Source organism: Parasteatoda tepidariorum, chromosome 10 (genome assembly GCF_043381705.1).
Source record: "Parasteatoda tepidariorum isolate YZ-2023 chromosome 10, CAS_Ptep_4.0, whole genome shotgun sequence".
NCBI lineage: Eukaryota > Metazoa > Arthropoda > Arachnida > Araneae > Theridiidae > Parasteatoda > Parasteatoda tepidariorum.
Window position 1 is genome coordinate 54,621,023 of NC_092213.1, and position 23,350 is coordinate 54,644,372.

Here is a 23,350-nt window from a genome sequence, read left to right on the forward strand (position 1 = left end):
CTTCATCACAAATAAATTTATTTCTTTGACTATTTTTAAATTAAATTCTACCTTGTAACTTTTTATATTAACTAACAACAACTTTTATTGATTCTAGGTACATCACATTACAGACATATGCTGGGATAAATGCATTGACAAGCCAAGTTCCAAGTTAGATAGTCGGTCACAGGCATGTCTAGTAAATTGTGTTGAACGGTTCTTAGATGCCTCTTTAATGCTTACTAATCGTTTTGCTCACTTGCTACAAAATGCACGGACTTAATTTTCTCATTTAATTTTTTATATAAGTTTCTAGTTATTAAACATGTTATGAAAGTTATGTGTGAATTCAATCAATTAATTTAGGTGATGAAGTTAGTATATTAATTTTTTATAAGTCTAAACTAATTGTTACTTGATACATTGGGTATTCAGAGTTGTATAAATCTATAACGAAGAGTTAAGATGCAGTTCCTTTTACTTTAACCAAGAGATCAAAAAGTTAAGGTTGTTTTAAATGAGAACGATAATTAAAATTGTAAAAAACATTTTTCATTTTAAAAGCGTTTTGCCAGTGAATATTTTTTATATATATAAATTAGTGTAAATTTTGCATTTAACTTTGTTATGTTAAGTGTCCTACTATAAACAAGATGTAGAATTAAGTTTTTCGAGATTAAAGGATTTTCGTTTTTGGACTATGGTATTCTTTCAATTTTAAAAATTTCAAATACAATGCAATAATAAATTCTTATTTAATTTTATCAGGTATTTATTGATATTTTAATGTATTCTCAAATTGCATATTTATACACAAGTTACAATTTAAAAAAAACAATTCTTTTTTTTAAAAAAAAGTTAAGTTGATATATAACAAGTTTTATAAGGCTATAAAAACATTTTACAAAGCTTTTTTTTTTTTCATTTTTAAGGTCCTTTTTTAAGAACATCCTGGTTCTAATTATAATTAAAATGTTCAAAATCAGCAAAAGAGGTTTCTTAGACCATATTTTTCTGTTTAGTCTTTTTTTTTTTTGGACATCACAGGTTTTAATATCCAATGCTCACTTATTAATGAAAATAGTATAATTTTAAAAAATATTAATTTGTTTCTTTTACTCACAAGGTTATTATTTTATTTTTACAAAAATAACTTTTTCTTATAAGTGTTCCCCAAATCCCAGATTACTATTTTCTTCTGTAATAAATTTCTTGACTCACAAATTATATTTAAACATCTACATTTTTATATTTCATGGTACTTTGCATAATTCATTAGAAATATATTTTTTAAAATCAAAATGTAGGAAATGGGTGAAAAATGATGTTGAAATTGCAACTCATACAAGTGTTAGTCATATTGAATGAAGCATACAGTTAACTAGGTTAATTTTACATTTTTCTTAGAAAAAAACAAATAAAAATTGGGCAAATAACGGAAATTAATATAGTAATTACTTTACATCAAAGCAGAGAAATAATTATAATTTATATTTACAAATATTACACAAGGTCTGCCTCATATTATTAGAAACTACTTTCTTATTCTAAAAAATTATATTCTCGACATTAAAAATAATAAGAGTTAAAATGTTTTGTAATGTAATTATATCTATTCTAGTATTTTTGGGGTTAATGAGTTGCTCAAATTAAAGATAAATTCTTTAATTTAGCAGCGATAGACAACCATTAACAGTTCAGATAAGAGTTTTGGTGAATTTTTCCACAATATTTATTTCACTAGGCAAAAAATAAAAGCTCCTATTAAAAAAACCTTTCTATTACTATTTTTCGAGTTAGATAACATGAAAGGATTAAAATAATTGATGAATCTAAGTATATGTGTTTCTATAAATTAGTTAAATGGTTTATTGATAGTGTTCAGAGTCAAGTCATATACTTTAAATACAGAGATACAAATTTAATTTAAAATGCAAAAAATAATTTATTTACAAAACAATACATTGCTTGCTACATTTCTGTGACACCTATCATTTTCTCCATCTAAAAAGAAAGAAATTATTTAATTTATTTTTAAAATTAGATGCAATTTCCTAATAAAAGGCTACATTTTATTTCTGATTTTTGAGACCAATTTAAAGAGAAAAATTTTAGAAAATGAAAAATAAATCAATATAATTAAAACAAAAATATTGCAAGTTAATAGAATTTTTTGAATTAGAATTGTGTAATACACAACACATGTGAATCTTCAAACTACTTACATAATTTGCATTTCAAAACATATTATACATACTATAAGGTTGCAAAAAATTAAAAAGGTAGATTTGGGAAGAGTTCAAGGTAGATATATACAGTGAAACCTCAATGGAGCTCTGTTCCACAGTATAATGGTCATTAATGGAGGTTGGTCATTCTTAGGGGTTACCTTCATTGACTTCAAAAGTCTATCCTGCAGGGTTGCCCCACAGAAAAAAATGAACAAATTAGTTGCTTTTGAAAAGGCGGTCGAGTAATGAAATAGACTACAATGGAATCTGTGCAGATTGAACAAATTAAAAAGTGAAGACTCATATTTGCAATTCAAAATTTTTACCATTTTTTTATTTTCTAAGAAAAAAAAAGTTCAGTATGTTCAGAAACTATCTTGGGGATGCAGATTTTCCACCCAATTTATGCTTTAAAAAAAACATTGCTAGGAGTACAGAAAAGTCTCCTTTCTCTGAAAATAGTTGCTTTTTCAGGCAAAAATAGTTGCATTTTAGTCGCCTGTGGTAATCCTGATTCTTCGCAAACTATTTTAATTTTAGTCATTGTTATTTCTTTGGTTCAGAAATTCCACTTTTGTTGGCGTCGTAAAAACCAGATTGGCAGATAAAATTTAGCTTCAATAAAAATTATCCCTTCTGATATAATAAAAAGTAAAAACAAATTTATCAATTATGAATGATAGAACTATTTGAAATAAATGAACAATAATGTTTCTTAATGCATTCAATCTTTAATCGTGAAAATTAGTTATCTTTAAAAAATGAGAAGAGGTTTGTTTAATTGTTCGATGCTAAAATGAGAAAAGGTTAGCTTAGTTTTTTATAAAATAACTTTTTTTCTTATTTAACTTTCAACTCTAAAAATAAATCATTAATGGCACTGACTTTAATTCACTCTTACTGCAACATGAGGTTGTGGATCTCTTACAGGGTTTGTCAAAAAGAGACTAGATAAAAACCTCACACAAATATTTTTAATACATTTTAACCTACTTGTTTGCTTTTTTAATATTTTTTCGTGAATTCCTTATTAGACCAGTTCCGCATTTGGTACAGATCTTTACCCAGTCGCTGGGAGAGGTTTTGATGGTCTCTCTTAAAGGCTTTCTTGAACACAAAGTCTACAGAAAAAATTCTGTGTCTCCCAAAATTGGTTGTTAATAGAAGAGGTCACTACATATAGGTGGTCTTATCTGGTTTCACTGTATATATATCGTGTGCATAAGCTAATATACCTAACACATTTTCTTTCAAAGAAATCTTTTTTTTTAGCAAAAAAAATTCAGTGTTTTAAAATAGATCTAAAGTATATACATATGTATATTTTTAAACAAATTCCAATGCACTAGGTTGTATGTTATATTACTATATAATATTACTTTATAATATTATTATTATATTACTCTCTAATACATCCAATAAATAACACTAACAATTCCTTGTAAACAAGAGAAAAAAATAGTGACTTTTCACAAAATTTTGAGAAAATATTTTAGTGGCTATTATTTAACTCATATCAATTGGGAAAAATTCCAAATATTTTAAAATATAAAGTTGTAGTTGCTTACATTTTTATTACTTTGTCTTTTCCTCCACTAACAACCCTCTGACCATCAGGGCTCCAATCAACTGCATAGATCTAAATAAAATACATTACATATTAGAAATTACAAGACATGGGTCTTAACAAGCATTTAATTCTTAGATAGAAAAAGGCCAGACGCTCATTAATAAATAAATTATTGTTCATTTTTTAGAAAGCTAGTGACTTATAGATTTTTTAATGACATTTTTATATTGAAATTGAGTACTCAATTTCAGAAGTAATTTCCCTGAAATTCCAAACTGCACTTCTGCTATGATAAATATAGCCTTTATTGTTCAGTAATCCATGAAATTTTGAGACACAAAAAAATAAAACTGGATAATACATTTTGTAAGAAGCAGAATTTTACTAGTCCAAGGTTTAACAAACATGTTTTATAAAACATATGCATAAAATTTAAGAACAGAACATTTTGCATAAGAACTATAAAATGTTTGAAAACACAATATATAATATAAATTATTAACAGAATCAGTCATGCAGCCATGATCTTACTAGTGATCAAGAACATAAACTAACTTACATAAAAAAACTTAGTTTTTAAAACAAATTACAGTTGAGAACCAAATATTGTAAATGCTTGGGACCATCACTATACAGGATGTCAGAACTTCACAGTTTTTAGGATCACTAAGAAATGATTCAATGCAGCTTAACTATATACCTACTTTAATATTGGCTTAAAAAATAGCCATATTTAAGCCGTTTTAGTATTCTATTTAAAAATTTATATTTTTACTTTATTATATTTACACAGTATACCAATGTATTTTTCTTATAATTTCCCAACCACCTTTTGTTTGCTTATATTTCCCCTTCGTAAATCAAGGCAAAGAATTAAATGATTCGTTTCATTTGATTTTGCTTACAAGATACTGATTTCATTTTCGAAAATAAAATAAAAAAATACATAACAAAAATAAAAATAATTTCTTGATTCTACCTTGCAATCAATCTGACAGAGACTGATTTCAGGAGAAGTAAATATTTCCATGGGATCATAGTATTGATTGCATTTAACTTTCAGACATCGAGATTAGGACTGACAGCGATTGATTTTTCTATCGGGCAGAAAGCTTTGTTTCTTATCATTTAATCTGCTAACTCGTCGCTACGTATAATAGCAATTATAGGTGGCATAACGGGATTTTAAGCAGAAGTCTTCAGCGTGTCTTGTTAAATTGTGGTTTAGTTAGAACTGGAAATCAGTATGGTTCAGTTAGACTATCAAGAAGCTATGGAAACAAAGAACTAAAGTTCTACTTTTAAAAAAAAAATCACTTAAAATATTTTATAAAATAAAACTAATATATTTGGTGATTTCTGGACAAATTTTGTCAAAATTAGATAGCGTTGAAAGAGTTAAAACTAAAAGTTTTTCAATCGAGTTTTTGAGTTATTTCATTTTATCTAAATCTGTGGCTCCTTCACATTTGATTTAAGGGGAAGAAAAAGAATCCCTCCATCTTTCCACCTACTAAGCTTCAATGATGACTCAGACGTTCTAGTCCAAAATGGCGGGAGAAGTGAGCAAAGTTTTACTCGATTTTCTAGGAACCAGATAAAAATTTATGTACTGCAAAATTAAGTATATTTCTACTTAATTATTGATTAAAAATTGCCATATTTTAGCTGTTCTCATATTTCAATTAAAAAATTGTATTTCCACTTCACTTTTTTTACTTTGTGTTTAAATATTAACAGCCTTACATCCCTTCAGTGGGTCGATAAATGAGTAGCAAGCATGCTTGGGAGCTAAACACTAGGGGTTCCGCGTTCGGCTGACCACCTACCTGGAACGTCTGCTCCTGCACCCGAGAGCCCAAGAAAACTGAGATGGGCACAGTAGGCCTTGGCCCTCTATGGGCTGTCGCGCCACTGAGTTTAGTTTAGTTTAAATATTAAAACATAGCCATGTATTTTTTTAGCATATGTAATGCATTTCCCCCTCGGAAATCAAAGCCCCATACCTTTCCCTCTACTTAACTTCATATATAACTGAAATTTCCATAATTGTTCTAGTTCAAAAATGCGAGCCAATTTTTTTCTGGATTCCTGATAAAGGCTCTGTATTGTATTACCATCTTATTAAATTATATTGTTGAACTGCATATATGGTTACATTCAAAAGTATTTTGAACAAATATATAATCTGATTTGAATAAATCTAGGAAAATTCAACTATGTTGAGGTAGAATTTTTACAAGAAATATAATTGTAAAACTATGAGATTTATTTACCTTGAATCTCGCTGCTTACTTATTGTTACAGTAAGTTACAAGATGAAAAGTTATTTATTTGTGTAGTTAGCAGTATTTTCCCAGTTTAAAATGTGATGAGTTTTTTTTCTTCAAAAATTTAATTTTTTGACAGCTTCAGGTTTTAGAGTCGTTGAAATTTCTGCGAAGTTATTATGTATTAATTAACTTTATCCAGAGTGCATAGCTAAATTATTAAAAAAAGACTTTATCTGGTTTTAACCGTCATGTCAAAACTTCCGAATCATGTAAATCAAATGGCATTTTCATACACTACGGACTGACGATGCGTCGAAATAGATTGGGGTTGAATTAAGTATGAAAATGGTTAATTTAACAATGTGAACAGTGTCTTTCTGCATAATTCATAGTGGAAATCAACATGGCAAAGGAAATATCTCATTTTAAAAAAAGGAAAAATTAAGCACTTTTTAAAAACACCCAATGAAAGAAGCACCTACAAGGGCTTTTAAAAAACGAAAATTGAAACTAAGCACTTTTTAAAAACGCCACGCCCCCTGTTATCATATTAAATAGTAAAAATCATTATTTTTCTCACTGCAATGCATCTTGTTTAAAATGTTTAAACACTATATAAATTAGTATACTACCAAATAAATCAAGTACATCTATGAGTATATAAAGTAATTATATAAAGTTTTCTCCACATTTAGAAAATAATTACTTTTTCTTTATGATTAAATAAATATAATGGTTTCCAAACATATATACAGTGTAACGTCCCATCATCAGCATGCCCAGGTAAATCAATCATAATTTTGTACGTCTTCATATCCCACAATTTCAAAGTAGAATCAGCACTAGAACTTACAAGCAGTCTACTGTCTGCAGACCAAGCAATTTGATATACATATTGAACATGACCATGCAGAGTAGCAAGGAACCTGAAAAGGTAGAAAATAAAATTAGAAATTCGTCAAAAATTTGATGATTGTATCAGTATTACATGTATGGTTACCTTAAAAAATAGAAATTTTTAAAAAAAATGGGAGTAAATTGGAAAATATTTTAGAGCTTAGATAGACATTTGAAATCAAGAGCAATGATTCCGCTAAGCAGTAGTTAAGGCAGTGAACTGACAACCAAGGATATTTCAGGCACCTTTTCATATTTCCGGGCACCTTTTTAAAAAAAAGCGGGTCCCTATTTAAAATATGAATTCTCCTCTTCTGAAAATAATAATTATGAATATTCACATTCATAATTATTCTATTTATTTATAGACAAAACAAAGAATTATACTTGAGCAATCAATAAGGATTTTAATTTGGACTGAAAAAACATCTGGATCAAGGAAAAGCAACATTGTAATTTTCTCCTTTAAATTTAAATAAAAGAGGAAATAAAAATGTTTTTAAGTATATCCAAAGTTTGATTATAATTTTACCTCCATAAATATCATGGTCCATTATTTCCCTACTCGCACCCCATGCTGCAGACTTACCTTCGAAACTCCTCTATAATTTTCGGCATTGACATGCTACGGTTCATAAATGAAACCACTGAAGCCATAACAAAAAAAAATAATAATAAAATAAACATACAAAAATCTTACTTTCCTGTTTTATTCCATATTTTGATAGATTTGTCAAATGAGGCACTTGCTATCAACCTCATATCTGGAGAAAATTTGACATCATTTATTAAGTTTTTATGCCCTGTCATTCTCGCAAGAGGTTTCTTGTCTGTTTCAGGCTTCCATAAATATAATGTAAAGTCATCTGAACCAGAAACTAAAAGTTCTGGTTGGTCTTTCTAAAATAATAAATAAAAAGCACATGTAATTAAAGAAAATATAGAACAGAATATGACAAAAGATTTTCAAGAAAATATCAAAGATCAATCTTTCGACTGTTATCATTTTAGAACAGATTAAAAAAATGGTGAATATTTTTACAAACTAAATATATTTTAATTTTAAATAAAGAAAAACGTTTTCTTTTTCTCTTTCCCAACCTTTAAAAAATTAAAAAGAAACTTTGTATTAAAGATGTAGATTCATATTCATTACATATTTTATGCTTCATTCAAATTCTTTGAACATATTACTTTAAATATATTTTATTTCAAAGTGTGTTTGAAAGTTGAGCTTTGGAAATAGATTAAATATAGAAGCAGTTAGAATATTTTTAAAAATTATAACTGAAAAAAAAAAATCAATTTCATAAGTCATTTCTCATGTCTCTATAAAAAGAATAACAAGGGTGCCTAGTGATTCTTTATCTCAAAATTCCTGGCCAGTGGACTATCTTTTCCTGACTAAACCTGCACAATATATGAATATACACATGATGTAAAAATTGCTTTTACAAGCAGTATAAAAAACTAGAAAGAGAAATCTTAAGAAGGTGAAGATATTTTATTAAAAAACTATGAACAATCCATTTATTTTAGAAGTAATTGTGGCTTTTTGAAAGCACATCTGAAATTTTAGTAGGAAAAAAAAGTCTATGTAGGCATCAAAAGTCTTACATATTCTGTGAATGTAGTCAGTTTCTGAGTTTAGAAAATTGCAATTAAAATGCTCATTAATGAAATGAAATTAATACATTCCTTTTAGATACAGACAGTTACAAAACTCTTATTAGGTTTTTATTTATAGAATAAATTATTACCAACTCTTTGAAATAAATCAAGTGAATTGCGATGTTTGGCTTTAAAATCGAATGAATACTAATCATGATATGTAATTTTTAATTCACCGAAATACATAACATGATGTCCAATTTCAAAATAGCAAGAATGAGAATCGAGATATTAGATTTTAATCACATCGCGATGAGTGATTTTTGAATCAATAATTTGCATCATGACGTTTAGTCTTTAAATTAAATGATGTGCAATTGCATGAATACAAATCACAATGAATAATTTTCAAATCAAAATAATCTGAATAGCCAAGTGCGATTTTTTAAAATCGCATTAAAGCTAATTATAATGTGTAATTTATAAAGAGCATGATTATAAATCGAAATGTGTGCATTTTAAGTTGCATAAATATGAAACGAGATGTGCAATTTTAAATTACGTGAATGCGAAACGTTTAGTTTTGTTTTTAAATAACATAAATACAAATTGTGATATGTAATTTTTAAATAACGTAAATCACAATGAATTTTTTTTCACTTATAAATTGCAGAAATACTAATCGTGATGTTTACTTTTAAAATAGCAAGGATAACAATAAAAATATTGGATTTTGTTAAATCACGATCTCTGAACTCTGATTCTTAAATACATTTGAATCACTTTTGGTTCTTTAATCAAGTGGTGAAGTGTAATTTTAAATCTCATGAACATCAACCAATCTTTTCAATCTTGTGAAAAGCTGAGCTTAACTTTGACCTGCCCTCTTAAGGGGCATGCAAGGAGTACTGTTAACCCGAAGTCTGTGCACATTACTGTTAATGTAGTGAAATTGAGATACCAGACAGGGAAAACTTGACGAAGATAATGAGCTTCAGGATTTTTTTTCCACTTTTGTGCTGTAATAGAAGAACTGGGGGAGTGCTTTTATAATTTCCCCCAACTGATGATTGAATTACCTAACTTTTCATAGATGGCCCCATTGCTCTACACCTTAATAATAGATAAAAGTTAAAATAACACTAAATATTTTTGTTTGTTTTAAAAAAAAGAAGAAAAAACATTCTTAAAACTTTACAATTATGAATTTAAAAGAAAATAGTTAAATTTAAAAAGTTGCATAATGATACAAAGGGAAAATCCTAAAAAACACATCTAAGTAATAATTCTTATGAAAATTGAGAGACTGTTAAATAAATACTTACAGTAACATTCTTGTACCTCTCATTAGCAAGCTTTGATAAAGTTTCTGCTATAAAAAGAAAGGAATAAAAAAATAGGGTATAAAAATTTAATATTGCAATAAAATTAAAAGATATTTTTATAAAAATGATAAACTTACATGTTTCAGTAATTTCTCTATAAACAATATCTGCTTTACTTGGATCATAAGGTCCAGTTCTCATAACATAGTCAGTGTTTAAAGCTATTATGTTAACCCAATGGCCATGGCCTTCAAGGGTACGGCACAAAACACCCTAAAATATAAACAGACGCAATTATTTATATGTAATAACCAACTAGAGAAATATAGAACCTTTATTTATATAGCACCATATTAAACATAACATTCTTTGAGCTCCTACACCAAATGATTTTAACGGGTGAAAACAATAAAGTCCGCTTTGAATCAATTAGTGATGCAGGAAAATTATAGTACAGAGAGAACATGCTTATACAGCTACCAACATAAAAATGAAAAGAGCCCTGAAAATTTTACAAAATAATATTAATTTCATGCTACTTCAAATAACCTTAAAATATTTAAGACACAGGGTATTCAAGGGATTTTAAATAACAATAAAATAAAATTAAAAACTTCATAGTACTAATAGCTATTAATTTAAATTGACCGCAATCTTTTCCGCTTATGATTGCCATTAGATGGAAAAATGTTATTAATTTGTTTGTTATATTCTTAAATCATAATTTTGAATAAACATTTATATAAATATTTATTTCATTTTAAATAGCTTTTATATACTCTTTAAATTAAAAAAAAAAAATACTCTGAATAGATAAAATTGAGAAAATGGAAAGAAAAAAAAAGCTTAAAACTGGTTACAAAAATTAATTTAGCTGTAATGCTTATTCGAATTTTTTATTCAAGTAAAAAAATTATAAAAAATAAACATTTCAATGGAGAATTTTTTATTACAATGGGTTTCATTTTTTTAAAGAAAGAAAAAAATTTTAATACATTTTTGCTTTTATAATTCTTAATATTTTTTCCTGGTTTTGCAGATAATATATGTTACGGACGGGGAGTGTCGATGAAGCTTCAAAGCAGTCAAGGGTTGCGTTTTAAAGCTTTTATTATGACAAAAAACACTTAAATGACAATAGAAAATAATTAGAGCTGGAACATCTTAATGAGGTCGCTCCCCGTAGCCGTTCAGTGAGTGAATGTAGAGGGAGTCTGCTCAACTACAGGTGGCGCTGCATGGCGTATGCAACACTCTGTCATCCTGACTTAGTCGGTCTCCGATTAATTGCTTTAAAGGTTAATATTAAACATCACAATAAAAAGAAAATATTGACGACAGAAATATTTTGACAATTGAATTGAAATATAAAACAGTAAATTAATGAAAATTTAAATCTAAACTAATTCTAAATATATTCAATTTTAATATAATATATAGTTGATAAAGTAAAAATGCACTTTTCAAAATTATTAAGCAAATGAATTTCTCTTCAATCTATAAAACTAGCAGAAAATAAGTAATAAAAAGATATTTTCAAATATATAAATCTACAAAAAATTTTTATCTCACTTCTGAAAAATATGATCAATATGAATATTTCGATGATTAAAATAGAAATTTGTTATTAATATTCAGTTAAATATGTTCAATTAATATTTGATTTATGTAATAAAATTCAAAATGAAAATAATAAATTTTTAAAAAAATTTGAGAGTCTGTGTAAAAGTTCTTGCACNAGCAGAATAATCTGAAGTGCTTTCTCTAATTATACCTTTGTTTAACATTTCTTTAATTTGCTTATTAACTTCTAATTTCTCGAAAATAGATAGGCGGCGCGGACGTTGATGAACTGGCATTTCATCTTGAAGAAAAATTTGCATTTCATAATTAGTGTTCTTAATTTTATTTGGTCTATAAGATTTAATAAGTTGTTCAATTTCGGCACGCGTATCGGATTTTAAATGAGATAAATCAACATCGGCGTTAACTATATTTATATTAGATAAACGATAATCCGTATTTTCAATAAACGCATTTTTAATCTCTTTATTTTCCGGATTTGAAGAATTAAAATAGTTTGTTTCTGTTTCGGCTGACGAAAATATATCGGTTTCGGTTTATTTATTTACATCGGAACGAGCACTCTGATCACGTGATTTGGCAGTTTCCGCTTTCCTATTACGCGCATACGTCATTGAATCAAATTCATTTATTTGTTTTTCAAATAAATTTTGAGTAGAAGTACTTTTGCATTCGCATAACAAATTTTCGGTTTCAGTTTGAAAAGGGAGTGGTTCATTATTATTCTCAATCTCAAAGAATGACTGACCTTCGTCTAACTTACGCGACTGTATTACATCCTTGTCAGATCTAGTTTTAGAAAGTGGAGGAGAAAAATTATCGTTTTCTGAAATGAAAGAAGTAATTTGATTTTCTTTTTTAGACATTGAGCTTAATTTAGAAGTATTTTGTTGTTCGTTTTTATGCAAAGGAAATTTAGTTTTAGAATAAGGAGAAATCATATTTTCTTTTGAAATTCGATCATATTCTTTTTTTGCTTCATTTAAATCATCCAAAATATTTGGTGGAATTATTAAATCACAATAAAGATTTTTACAAACGGCTGCCGTTACTGTTATAGGGTTTTTACGAAAACTTGGAAGCGATAATTTTACTTTTGAAAGTTCAGCTTGTACTTCATTTCCGAAAGCACAAGTTAATTGAACAGTTCCGACACTTTTTGTTTTGGGGGGAATTAAGTGTTCCCGTACGCAAATAATATTGGCTCCGGAATCAACTAACGATTGAATGACTAGTTTATCATTAACGAAAATTTTTTCGTATTGTAATTCATGCTTAGATTCATTAAATATTTTAGCTTCGACTTTGCAAACAGGGTCTCGATTTGAGTTAAATCTACGATTCGAATTAGTTTCGTTTCTGGGAAAGTTTTCGCGCGGATTATTTCGTGATTGGTATTCTGTAGAATTTCTCTCATATGAATTACGATTAAAGCTTTGAAATGAGTTATTTTTTTGCTTGTTGTCGAACGGTTGTTGACGGTAGTGTTTTGGACTCTGCTGATTTCTTCTGAAATTTTGTCCGTGGTTAAAGGATTGTTCATTATATTTTGTTTCACTTAGCGACTTTCGTTTTGACGTAAAGAAAATATCACATTTTTGAGCAAGTTCTGGAGGTTTTAACCATTCTTCACCTTGAATTATGGCAATATGCGATTGAGTTTCATAATCTAATATTGAATAGAGTTTATCGGCGATAATTAACTGGGATAATGTTTTAAAGTCAGTTGCTTTGCGTATTTCGCAATAATACTCGAAGGATGTTGTTAATCGTGAAGCAAACTGTGTGTGCGATTCATCAGGCAGGCGTTGAGATTTTCGAAAATTCATTAAACATTCGTGTGGTGTTGGCTGAAATTGTTTCAAAACGGCATTTTTGACTTTTTCATAATCTCGGAGATCATTTTCTGAAATGTGTAATAAAACGTGATTTGCCTTTTCGCCTAAAATATTTATCAATATTTCAGATTTTATTTCATCCTGTACTCTTTTTGTGGTAAACGAACGTTCAAGAGATTGAAAAAATAAACTGTAGTTCTCTGGTCTTGTCGACACAGGCATGCTAAGTGTTCGGACGCTTCTAATAATACTTTCGATATCGGGACCATCTTCACTTACGTCTGAATTTCTAGATGAGTTCAGGTTGGCACTAAGAGTGTTTCGAAGGTTTGTTAATTCGATTTGGCGTTCTAGCTGTGCGAGTTGAATTTTTTCTAATTCTATCTTAGCACTTTCGTTATCTTCGCGGGCTTTTCGTTCTTCGACGGTTGATGCAACTAGATTTTTAACGAAATCTACGTTCTCTTTGAATACATCACTTGATTCAATTAAGCGTTTTAGAGTAATTAACGTAGCGTTTTCCGGTACAGTTATTCCTAATTCAAATGCGATCTGTAGTAGATCTTCTTTTCTCGTATTTTTATACATGTTTAATAATAAAGTTGCTCCTACCTGCATTTCTTGAAATTGAAACTAAATCCGTTAATTTTATCCTTTGCGTGATGATTCCAAATATTTTTTCAACAGTGTTGATTTGCAGGAACGGCGGTTTTTTGCTGTTGATGATCAATGGCGGCAGTTTCGTTTTGCCGGTGTAGCTGTAGGAGGATTCTTGTTTCTTTTTATGCTGCTGTTGACTTTAGCTTAATTGAGCAGGTTTGGCCGAGCCCCCATGTTACGGACGGGGAGTGCCGATGAAGCTTCAAAGCAGTCAAGGGTTGCGTTTTAAAGCTTTTATTATGACAAAAAACACTTAAATGACAATAGAAAATAATTAGAGCTGGAACATCTTAATGAGGTCGTTCCCCGTAGCCGTTCAGTGAGTGAATGTAGAGGGAGTCTGCTCAACTACAGGTGGCGCTGCATGGCGTATGCAACATATATTCAATTCTTTTGTGATATATTTTCAATTTCCAGAGGCATAACAACCTTAATGTAGTTGAAGTGCTCAGACCATATAGCAATATGCAGATTCTAAAGCCTCACTTTTCCCAACATTTTTTACACCTAACTGTTCCTTACCATTTTCCAGATATATTTGTTGAATTTCCACTAGATAAAAATACAATATACAATAACATTTCACTGTCAACAAGGAAATTCTGATGTTGTTCACCAAAAGTACTCCCTAGAACAATTTGAAAATGTAACTTTTTGCAGCTTCCCCGTTGCATCCTGTGCATACTTTTAGCAAAAACTGACTTAAAATACTTTTAGAAAATATATTTATTTAAATAAACCTTTTAAAATCAGGAAGTAAATATTGAATAAAATGTAACTTTTTCTTAGGCCTAATAAAGATTCTGAAAAATTATATGTTAATTGAAAATTCAGAGCATCACACACAAAAAATTTCAGATATGCTTTTTTTCAAAATTTCATTACAGTTACAATATATTTCAAGAAAATCAGTATCATAATGAATTATAGAGGTAAGGAGTTATAGTTAAAGTATAAAAAGAAATTTTTCATGAGAAAAGATTTTTGTCCAGTAAAATAAAGAAACAATTTTATAATAATAAAATTTTTTATCAATCATATTATGGATCTGATAATATCTATATAAACTTGACTAAAATTAGACTGTTAAATTAAAGACTAAATGTAAGTAATTAATCTAAATATTAACTCTAAGGAGGCACAATAATTTTAAGACACACAACTGTACATAATATAATGAATATTCTTACATCATCAGCCCTAAAAACTTTTATAGAACGATCTTGAGAAGAAGTATAAATTAATCCAGATCCTCCCCATCTCACACATGTTACTTGAGCTGTATGTGAGCACAGTGTGTGTAACGTTTGACCCGTGATTATGTCCCATATTCTTACAGTACAATCCTTAGAAGCACTTGCTAGACGTCGACATGCTGCATTTCTAAAAACAGAAAATTTAAAAACTTGAAATATTTTAGCTTCACAATCATTCCTAACCTAATAATTTAAAATTAATATCATATAAAAATTAAACATTCAAGTTAGTTACTTTGAACATAGCTATTGAAATTCTTAGTATAATTAAAATTGTTATTCTTATTTCACCTAAATGTGGACTATAAAAAACAAAAGTCCTTATTTACTAAATTTTTTTGATTTCATAAAGAGTTTGCAATCTTTACAATATACAAAGGGGAAAAAATTGTCAGCAGTTTAATCTTTTACCAATGGCTAGTTTAAAACAAATGAAAAACTCATTTTTCTTCACATCTCTCATGAATTGCCCCTTCAGGGTGCATAGCCAAATTATTCAACAAAAAATAAGCACCTTTTAAGCCCTTTTCAAGCACTCAAAAAATATTTAAAATATATCATAATTAGGCAAGGTTGAAAAGTTTTTGACAATTGACGGTTTTATCTTGTTTTAACTGTCATGTCAAAAATAATTGTTTTTGATAAAATTGGCATTTTTGGCAATTGTCAAAAATCATGAAATTTTGAATCACGTAAAACGAATAGCGTTTTCATACGCTACAGAGTGACAATAAGCCGAAATAGATTAGGGCTGAATTAATTATGAAAACGTTGAATAGAACAATGCGAACTGCTTCTTTTTGCATAATTCGAAGCGAAAATCAACACAGTAAAGAAAATATCTTATTTTGAAAAAAATGAAATTAAGCACTTTTTAAAAACATGCAATGAAAAAAGCACCTTTAAGGGCTTTTAAAAAACGAAAATCGAACATAAGCACTTTTTAAAAATGCTACGCACCCTGCCCTTTCACTACTGTCCAAATTTCAGGTCGCTAGCTAGTGCAAACAGTTCTGGCGTTATAGAGAGATGCACACACAGAAAAACTCTTCATTTTATTTTTGGGATGATTCATTGAATTTTAATGCCTAGTAAATTATTGGAATGCATGTTAAAGTGGCGTGTCATCATTATATGGATAATACTCCAAGAATTTTCACATTGTAGTTTTCCCAGATTTCCAGAGAAAAGAGGCCCACACTGAAAATTGATTTCAAAACATTAAAAAAAAAACTATGTTTTGATGTTCTGCTTTCCACAAAGTAAATAAAGAAACTATAACAATTTTAAGGATATACTCGCATCCAAAAACACATGTATTACAAAATATACATGTAAACAGGATAATCTTTAGCTTGGTCTTAAACAAAAGTTAATTATAAAAAATTCACATAGTTATAAGCAAATATGAAGATTATTGCTCATAATTTAAAACTAGAGTCATTAAAAATATTATTTTTCCCTCAATACAATATATATATATTTCTTTTAATTAAAAATAAAAACTTGAATTAAAATATTTTGATATAATAGGAATAAATCAAGTAAGAATCAGGTCTTACTACAACACGGTGCATAAATTGAACATTTAAAATACAATTTTGAATAACAAGACAGTATACATCAATGAGTTTCAAATCTTTTACTTTATTTGCACATATAATATTGATAATATTATTGAATTTTCAATACCTAGGTAATGTGAATGACAAAAATTAGAAATTAGCTAACATGTTTACAAATCAGAGTTTTGGGGGTCCACCAATGGCTTAAATTCATTGATTGAATCAATTGTAAATAACAAAAAGATTACAAATACTCACAAATTGTACTGCTAAGCATAAAATAGAACTATTTCACTATTTAATAGTTCTCTGAACTATTTCAATATAGAATTATTTAATTAATAATTTAAATAAAGCAATCTAATTACATGTAATTAAAATTACATTACAGAGAGTAAAGAAAATTGTCTTGCCTATGAAGAGGTTCCCAAGAAATATGAGATATCCAGCCTTTATGTCCCATTAATGTTCTGCCCATTTGTTTACCAGTTTTAGGATCCCAAATACAGACCTGAAAATAAGATTTATGAATTCTGAGGTATGGAAATTAAATTAATGTCATGTTATTTTTTTTAAAAAAATTAGATAAAAGTTGGTAACTTGGTAACAAAATTGCTTAAAATATTAATCATCTTAAATTAACAATCATTTATTGTGTGAAAATAATCAAAAAGGAATTGATAATGAAAGAAATGGCAATGATTATCTTATTTCTGAATAATGATATTGATATTTTTTAGTAATATTGGACATCTAAATGCATACAAATTTAATTAGAATATCTATATAATATGAGTTCCAATAAATATGAAACATTAATATACAGATAGTATTCTCACTAATGATAGAAGTGCTTAATTGAAAATAGGAAAACTCTCTAAATACTAATAAATAAATTTTGTTGCAGAAAATAATAAATAAATTTATTTATCTCAAAAGTTTATAATGAAATACCTTAAACAAGCGAATTTCCCTTTTAAAAAATACTATTTTACTTACCTGGCAATTTTTACATCCAGAAGCCAATTTCATGCCATCGGGTGACCAAGCTATACACAAAACCCAATGCTTGTGAGCTGTAAATAAATTGCAACACTTGATTGTAATAAGTGCAATGATTGTAAATACATTATAATGGGAATATTTCATTACTTTCCGACAACAGGCTTAATCTTTAACTCACTTTAGTTATTTTAATATTTTGTTTTCTTAAAAACGCTCTAAAGATTAGTATTTAAAGTGACGGTACTGGATTTAATAAAAATGAACAAAACTCAAAATCAACAGTAATGTGTTGGTTCGAGATCACTAAAATTTGACTCAGACTACCATAAAATAACTATCAGGAGCCACCTGAACCAGCAATTGATGTAAAAGAATGGTATGTTATTTTGGTTTTCTGATTTTCAGTTCTGTTTTCATCAATTTTATTGTCAAAATATAGCATATATCATCAAATTACACTTTCAAACATTACACTTTCTTTGTATTGTAATTTTTCATTTACAGTATTAATCATATTTTCATAATTAATCATATCAAAACAAGGTATAGTTACAAATCTGTGGATCAGGGGCTAAATTTTCTTAAGCTCTACGCTTGATGAGCAATAAAATCAAAGTAAAAAACATGCGAAAGCAGATTTCAATAAAATGAAAAACTTTCCGCAAACACGAATTCTCAATATCAAAATTTCTGAAAGAAATTTAATGACTATTGAAAATAATTTCAACTCTATCATCAAGCAATTTTGAAAAAATTTTCTCAAAAATCATTAAAACAAATTCTCACTTTCAAAACTTTCTGTAAGAAATTTAATGAATATTGACTATTGAATAATGAATATTGACTAGAAGAATTAACTTCAACCCTATTATCAACTTAACAAAATTTGCTCAAAAATGACTAATTTTTTTAAAACTCAGCATTGATTATTACACATTGCAGCACTTATTTCTTAAAATTTAGAAGTTTTTCAACAATATAAAACTAATTATTGACTTTATACTCGGTTTTCTTTGCATGTAATTAAAATAAGTAACTCGGAAGTATTTAATAAATATTTTTATAAAATTTCTTGTTGTCCATTACATTTTCGAGGATACAACTTTGATTCCTTTTTTTTTTTTTTTAAATATATGAGTAATATTATAAAATTTTCCATGATAATTTCAAGCTTTTTACGAACCCCATGTGAATATTATACATATACGCTTAGAAGTAATAATATATTTTAGAATGCTAGTTGATGTATATATATATTTTTCCCGTCATTTGAAAGTATACATAACTAAAAACTTTATTCACCTTTACAAGTGTATTGTGGAGTTTCTGTATTCACATCCCATAGTCTAACTGTTGTATCTCCCGATCCACTAGCTAAATATCTAAAATAAACAAATATTATGAGCATTCAAATATTAAGAAAGAAAATAAATTATTTCGTAAAAAACAACCAACTGAGTTTTTAAAAAAATTAACAAACATAATAAAAGGTGGATACATAGTAAAAAACACCATTAAAAATGCTGAGAAATCATCACTGAGTTTTATTATGAAGTTTTGCAATAGCACTGCCATTCAGTTTTAATATTACAAGTTAATCTTGAGGTTATAGAGGATAAGGAAACAAAACTAATAAAGTCCAACTTATTTATTTTTATTTTAATTAGGTCAGTGATTTTAAATACAATGAACTTTTAACTGCTTTAATAACAATTATATATCAACTCGCTAAAATCTCATCAACTAGCAAAAATTTAGAGAAAGTTATTTTAACAAAAACTAAATATAATGAAAAAAAAAGATTTTCGGCTGTTGAAAATTAGATTCAAAACAAATCATATATCATAAATATTTTTTTTTTTTAATTTTATGATTAGAAGATTTAATAAGAAAAGCAGTTTCAGGAGCCATTACTTAAATATGAGTTTTTCACTGTAATAAATGTCAGTTTATAAATGTTATAACAACTTAAAAATTTGAAGTGATAATATATTCATAAGTTTATGATGCATTCTACCTGCCATCAGGACTAAATGATGCAGAGATAACAGCTTCAGCATGCCCTGGTATTGAACTAGTACAGCGTGTCACTGGACGAACTTTAAACACAGACTGTTCAGCATAAGTAATTTCTAAAGTCTTCTCAGTTTCAAATACTTTGTTATCATGACAACTTTGCAGGGAATCTTTAATTTGGACATCATTTATAAAAAACAAAAATGGAGAAGACTCTTCCTAAAAGATAAAAGTAGATTATTAATGTCTTTAAAAAATGTTGATTGTATTTAAAAACTAATTACAATTTTTATTCTTCAAAAAGTAGTATGATTAAGAAGCTAAAATAACATAAGAGCAAAAATCACTTTAAAGCATATACATCAACATTTTGCATCTTCAGTAGGAATTAAAACATATAATGAAAGAAAGCAGGGAAAAATGAAAAAAAGCTTTCATTACAAAACTGAAACATAAAGTGGGGAAGTTTGCTTTAGAAACTATATAAATAAAACAATTAACTTGAATTGAGTTCCTAACACTGAAATTATAACATAATTTAATTTGAACACAAACATACATTTTTAAAAATACATTAATATTTTGAAATTCATAGAAAACAACATGTCAAATTTTATCATTTTTATCTTTTATATCTATTATAATACCTTAATTTCAACATTACAATTTCCATCAAACATGAATTTAATAAGGCAAAATTAAGAAAATTAATTTATTATTTCATTTCAATATAGCTAAAAATTCACTTTTTGGGAAAGTAAGTATACATTTTATTTATTATCTGTATATGATTAAGTAAAATTCTTAGAACTAAATAGTTCAAAAATATAAAATGTTCTAATTTTAGTTTTAGTAGAAAATTAATGACTGTATATAATTTCAGTAAAAAATTAACTATTGTATGTTAATTAAAGTTTTGAAAAAAAATATCTAATTACTTTAAAATGAACATTGAGTAATATTTAATTTGAACTCATGAATCTGGTCATTAAACTTTAATTTTAATGTGTGCAATTTTAATGGGAGCATTACATCAAATCGTATACAGCTTTTATATTTTTTGCGTAGCTCTTTTGCATCCTTACACAATTGATCTCTGTTTTCCTCCTCCTAACTGCTTCATTAACCACAATAATCAAGTGTCCATTTATGCCATCATTTAAACACCCCATTTCTCGTTGTGTTAGCCTCATTTTTATACAGTATAATCTTAACTCTTGTTTATTAAAAAGTAGAAAAGTGCTTATTATATTTCAAAATATTATTAACACTACTTGGTTCTAGTAGAACATACAAAGGGAATCCAAAAAATGGAGATATTACTGTATTGTTATCCGTCATGCCAACTACAATCGAGAAATTAAATTTAAACTTGTAGATTAATTTTAAACACGTAGAAAATTAATTTTAAACACGTAGAGGTTTGCTTGGGGGGGGGGAGATNGTTAAAGGGGGGGAGATGTCCATATTGTGATCTGTGGCAGAATAAACGCCAATCTTGGGAACTTCCAGGCAGTGGCCCGCGAGAAACTAAAAAAAAAAAATTACAGAAAGGGACCAACTCGAAAGGTATTACTCGTAGCCACCCTTGGGCACACATCCACATGTTATTTCTTTAAAAAATTGCAAGTTGCTATTTGGCACCGTGGCGATTATAGTTGGTGCGACAGATCACAATACGGAAATATCCCCTGCTTACGGGTGGTCACGAGTTACACTCTTTGAGTTGATCCCCTTCTGTGATTTTTTTTTTTAAATTCTCGCGGGCCATTGCGCAGAAGTTACCAAGACTTGGCAATAATTCTGCCACAGACCACTATACGAAATTCTTCCCTACAAAATAAGTCAGATATGCAACTCAGTCTTAATAATAAAAAATACTGATATCAATAGATACTATAATAATGAAATAATATATACTGAAATTAGTACACAAATGTGTCAAAATTTTTGACGTGTTCTCATAATTCAATAAAGAACTGTAAAGAAATAATTTTACCTGCACTGATAATAAACAAATTATGCCACATACCTTCTGAAGGAGAGAATTACAAATTAAAGAGAGTTTCTTGACATCGGTACTAAGTGGAAGATCAAGTGGTGTACCAGTAATTTCACCGGCTTCATTTTTAAACTGAACCAAAATGAAACGGTCATCAACGTCCATTTCTGTCATCCTAAAATTTAATTACATGTAAATAGGACCAACATAATCAATGATTGTCATATACTTTAATTAATCTTAAAAGGGAATAAAAATATTTAAAAAAAATATCCCAACAACAACTTTCAATAAATGTTTAAAAAAATGAGTACTAGATAAAAAAAATAATAACTTTTAATTTTTTCATTACTTCTAATAGTTACAAACACACATATTTCAGAAAAGATTGCAACTTTACCTACCTTAGACAAATTTTCTACAGCACCAGCACACGAGGAATGTTTTGTTTTGATTTGTAGATTGATTAATTGATATGATTGAAAGAGGCAGCAAGCTTTCTGACAACTTTCCAACATGCTTGCTGCTCAAAGATATTCAGTGAATTTACATTTATTTAAAGGGCTATTCTTGCTGCAAGCAAAACAATTGAGGATTCCAATATGCGAAAGAGAGCCTGATTGGTGAATGTTTCGCGGGAAATATGTTTCACCAGTCACACATCTCCGAATATAAGAGTCATACTTACTAAAAAAGGACTGCAAATGCTCACCGTAATCACTGAAATGTCAGAATGTAAATTATTAAAAAAAATTTATTTCATTTTCATACCTATTTAAAAAAAAAACTGTCAATAAGTTGTTGTTGTTGTTAATTTACGTCGCACTAGAGCTGCACAATGGGCTACTGGCGATAGTCTGAGAAACATCTCGGAGGATGATCCGAAGACATGTCATCACAATTTTGATACTCTGCGGAGGTGATGGCACCCCCGCTTCGGTAGCCCGACGACCTGCGCGCGAAGTTGAGCACTTTACGGTAGTACAGTTTAACGAGAACCAATACCGCACACCCTCAGTCCTTACGCAGACTGATCCAAGTGGTCTCCCACCCGCACACTGACAGCAGCCAGTGATGCTTGACTTCGGTGATCTGCTGTGGGAACCGCGTCTTAACGATCAGTTCCCTGCGGGACCTAGCAATAAGTTTTTCGAAGTTCTTGTAAATTGAAGATCGAAATGGGCTGCAGGTGGCGTAAAGCAGAACTCTCTACCTATGGCAACACTTCGCATTCTTTCCCCATTAGCGTGTGGAGAGTCACAGAGGTCGGAAGTACGTTAGTTTCTCTCTTGATTTTTATATAGATTAAAATCTTTTAGACTGGAAAACTACATGAAACTCAAATTTACATTAAACATAGTTTTAAAGAAAAGCATCACGGAAATTTTAAAAAATATTTTTATTAAATAAAAAGGAAAAATATTCAGAAAATGGAAAATATCGTAGTACATTCCTATATAACTGAAAAGAGGAGGAGAGGGAAGGAAGAAGGGCCAAAGGCATGAAACCGGTCTTGTTGTTGTTATTGTTGTTGT

At 28.5% G+C, this 23,350-nt stretch overlaps 1 protein-coding gene across 3 annotated transcripts; it reads right to left on the reverse strand.

The window, feature by feature from the left end:
- Positions 1 to 1,902: 1,902 nt before the first annotated feature.
- Positions 1,903 to 22,377, reverse strand: LOC107443011 (notchless protein homolog 1). Of its 3 annotated transcripts, none has more exons than XM_071186212.1 (13): positions 22,220 to 22,377; positions 21,846 to 21,990; positions 19,815 to 20,032; positions 19,100 to 19,179; positions 17,792 to 17,868; positions 17,206 to 17,303; positions 15,162 to 15,354; positions 10,027 to 10,162; positions 9,890 to 9,936; positions 7,654 to 7,853; positions 6,824 to 6,982; positions 3,782 to 3,853; positions 1,903 to 1,986 (listed from the first exon to the last, which is right to left on the reverse strand). In XM_071186212.1, exons 2-13 carry the CDS (start codon positions 21,987 to 21,989, stop codon positions 1,974 to 1,976), a joined length of 1,437 nt encoding a protein of 478 aa, XP_071042313.1. In that variant the 5' UTR covers position 21,990; positions 22,220 to 22,377; the 3' UTR covers positions 1,903 to 1,973. The 3 variants fall into 3 exon arrangements, with proteins under 3 accessions (XP_071042313.1, XP_071042314.1, XP_071042315.1); XM_071186213.1 differs by having other exon boundaries at positions 22,216 to 22,289; XM_071186214.1 differs by lacking the exon at positions 22,220 to 22,377 and adding an exon at positions 22,150 to 22,172.
- Positions 22,378 to 23,350: the final 973 nt, after the last annotated feature.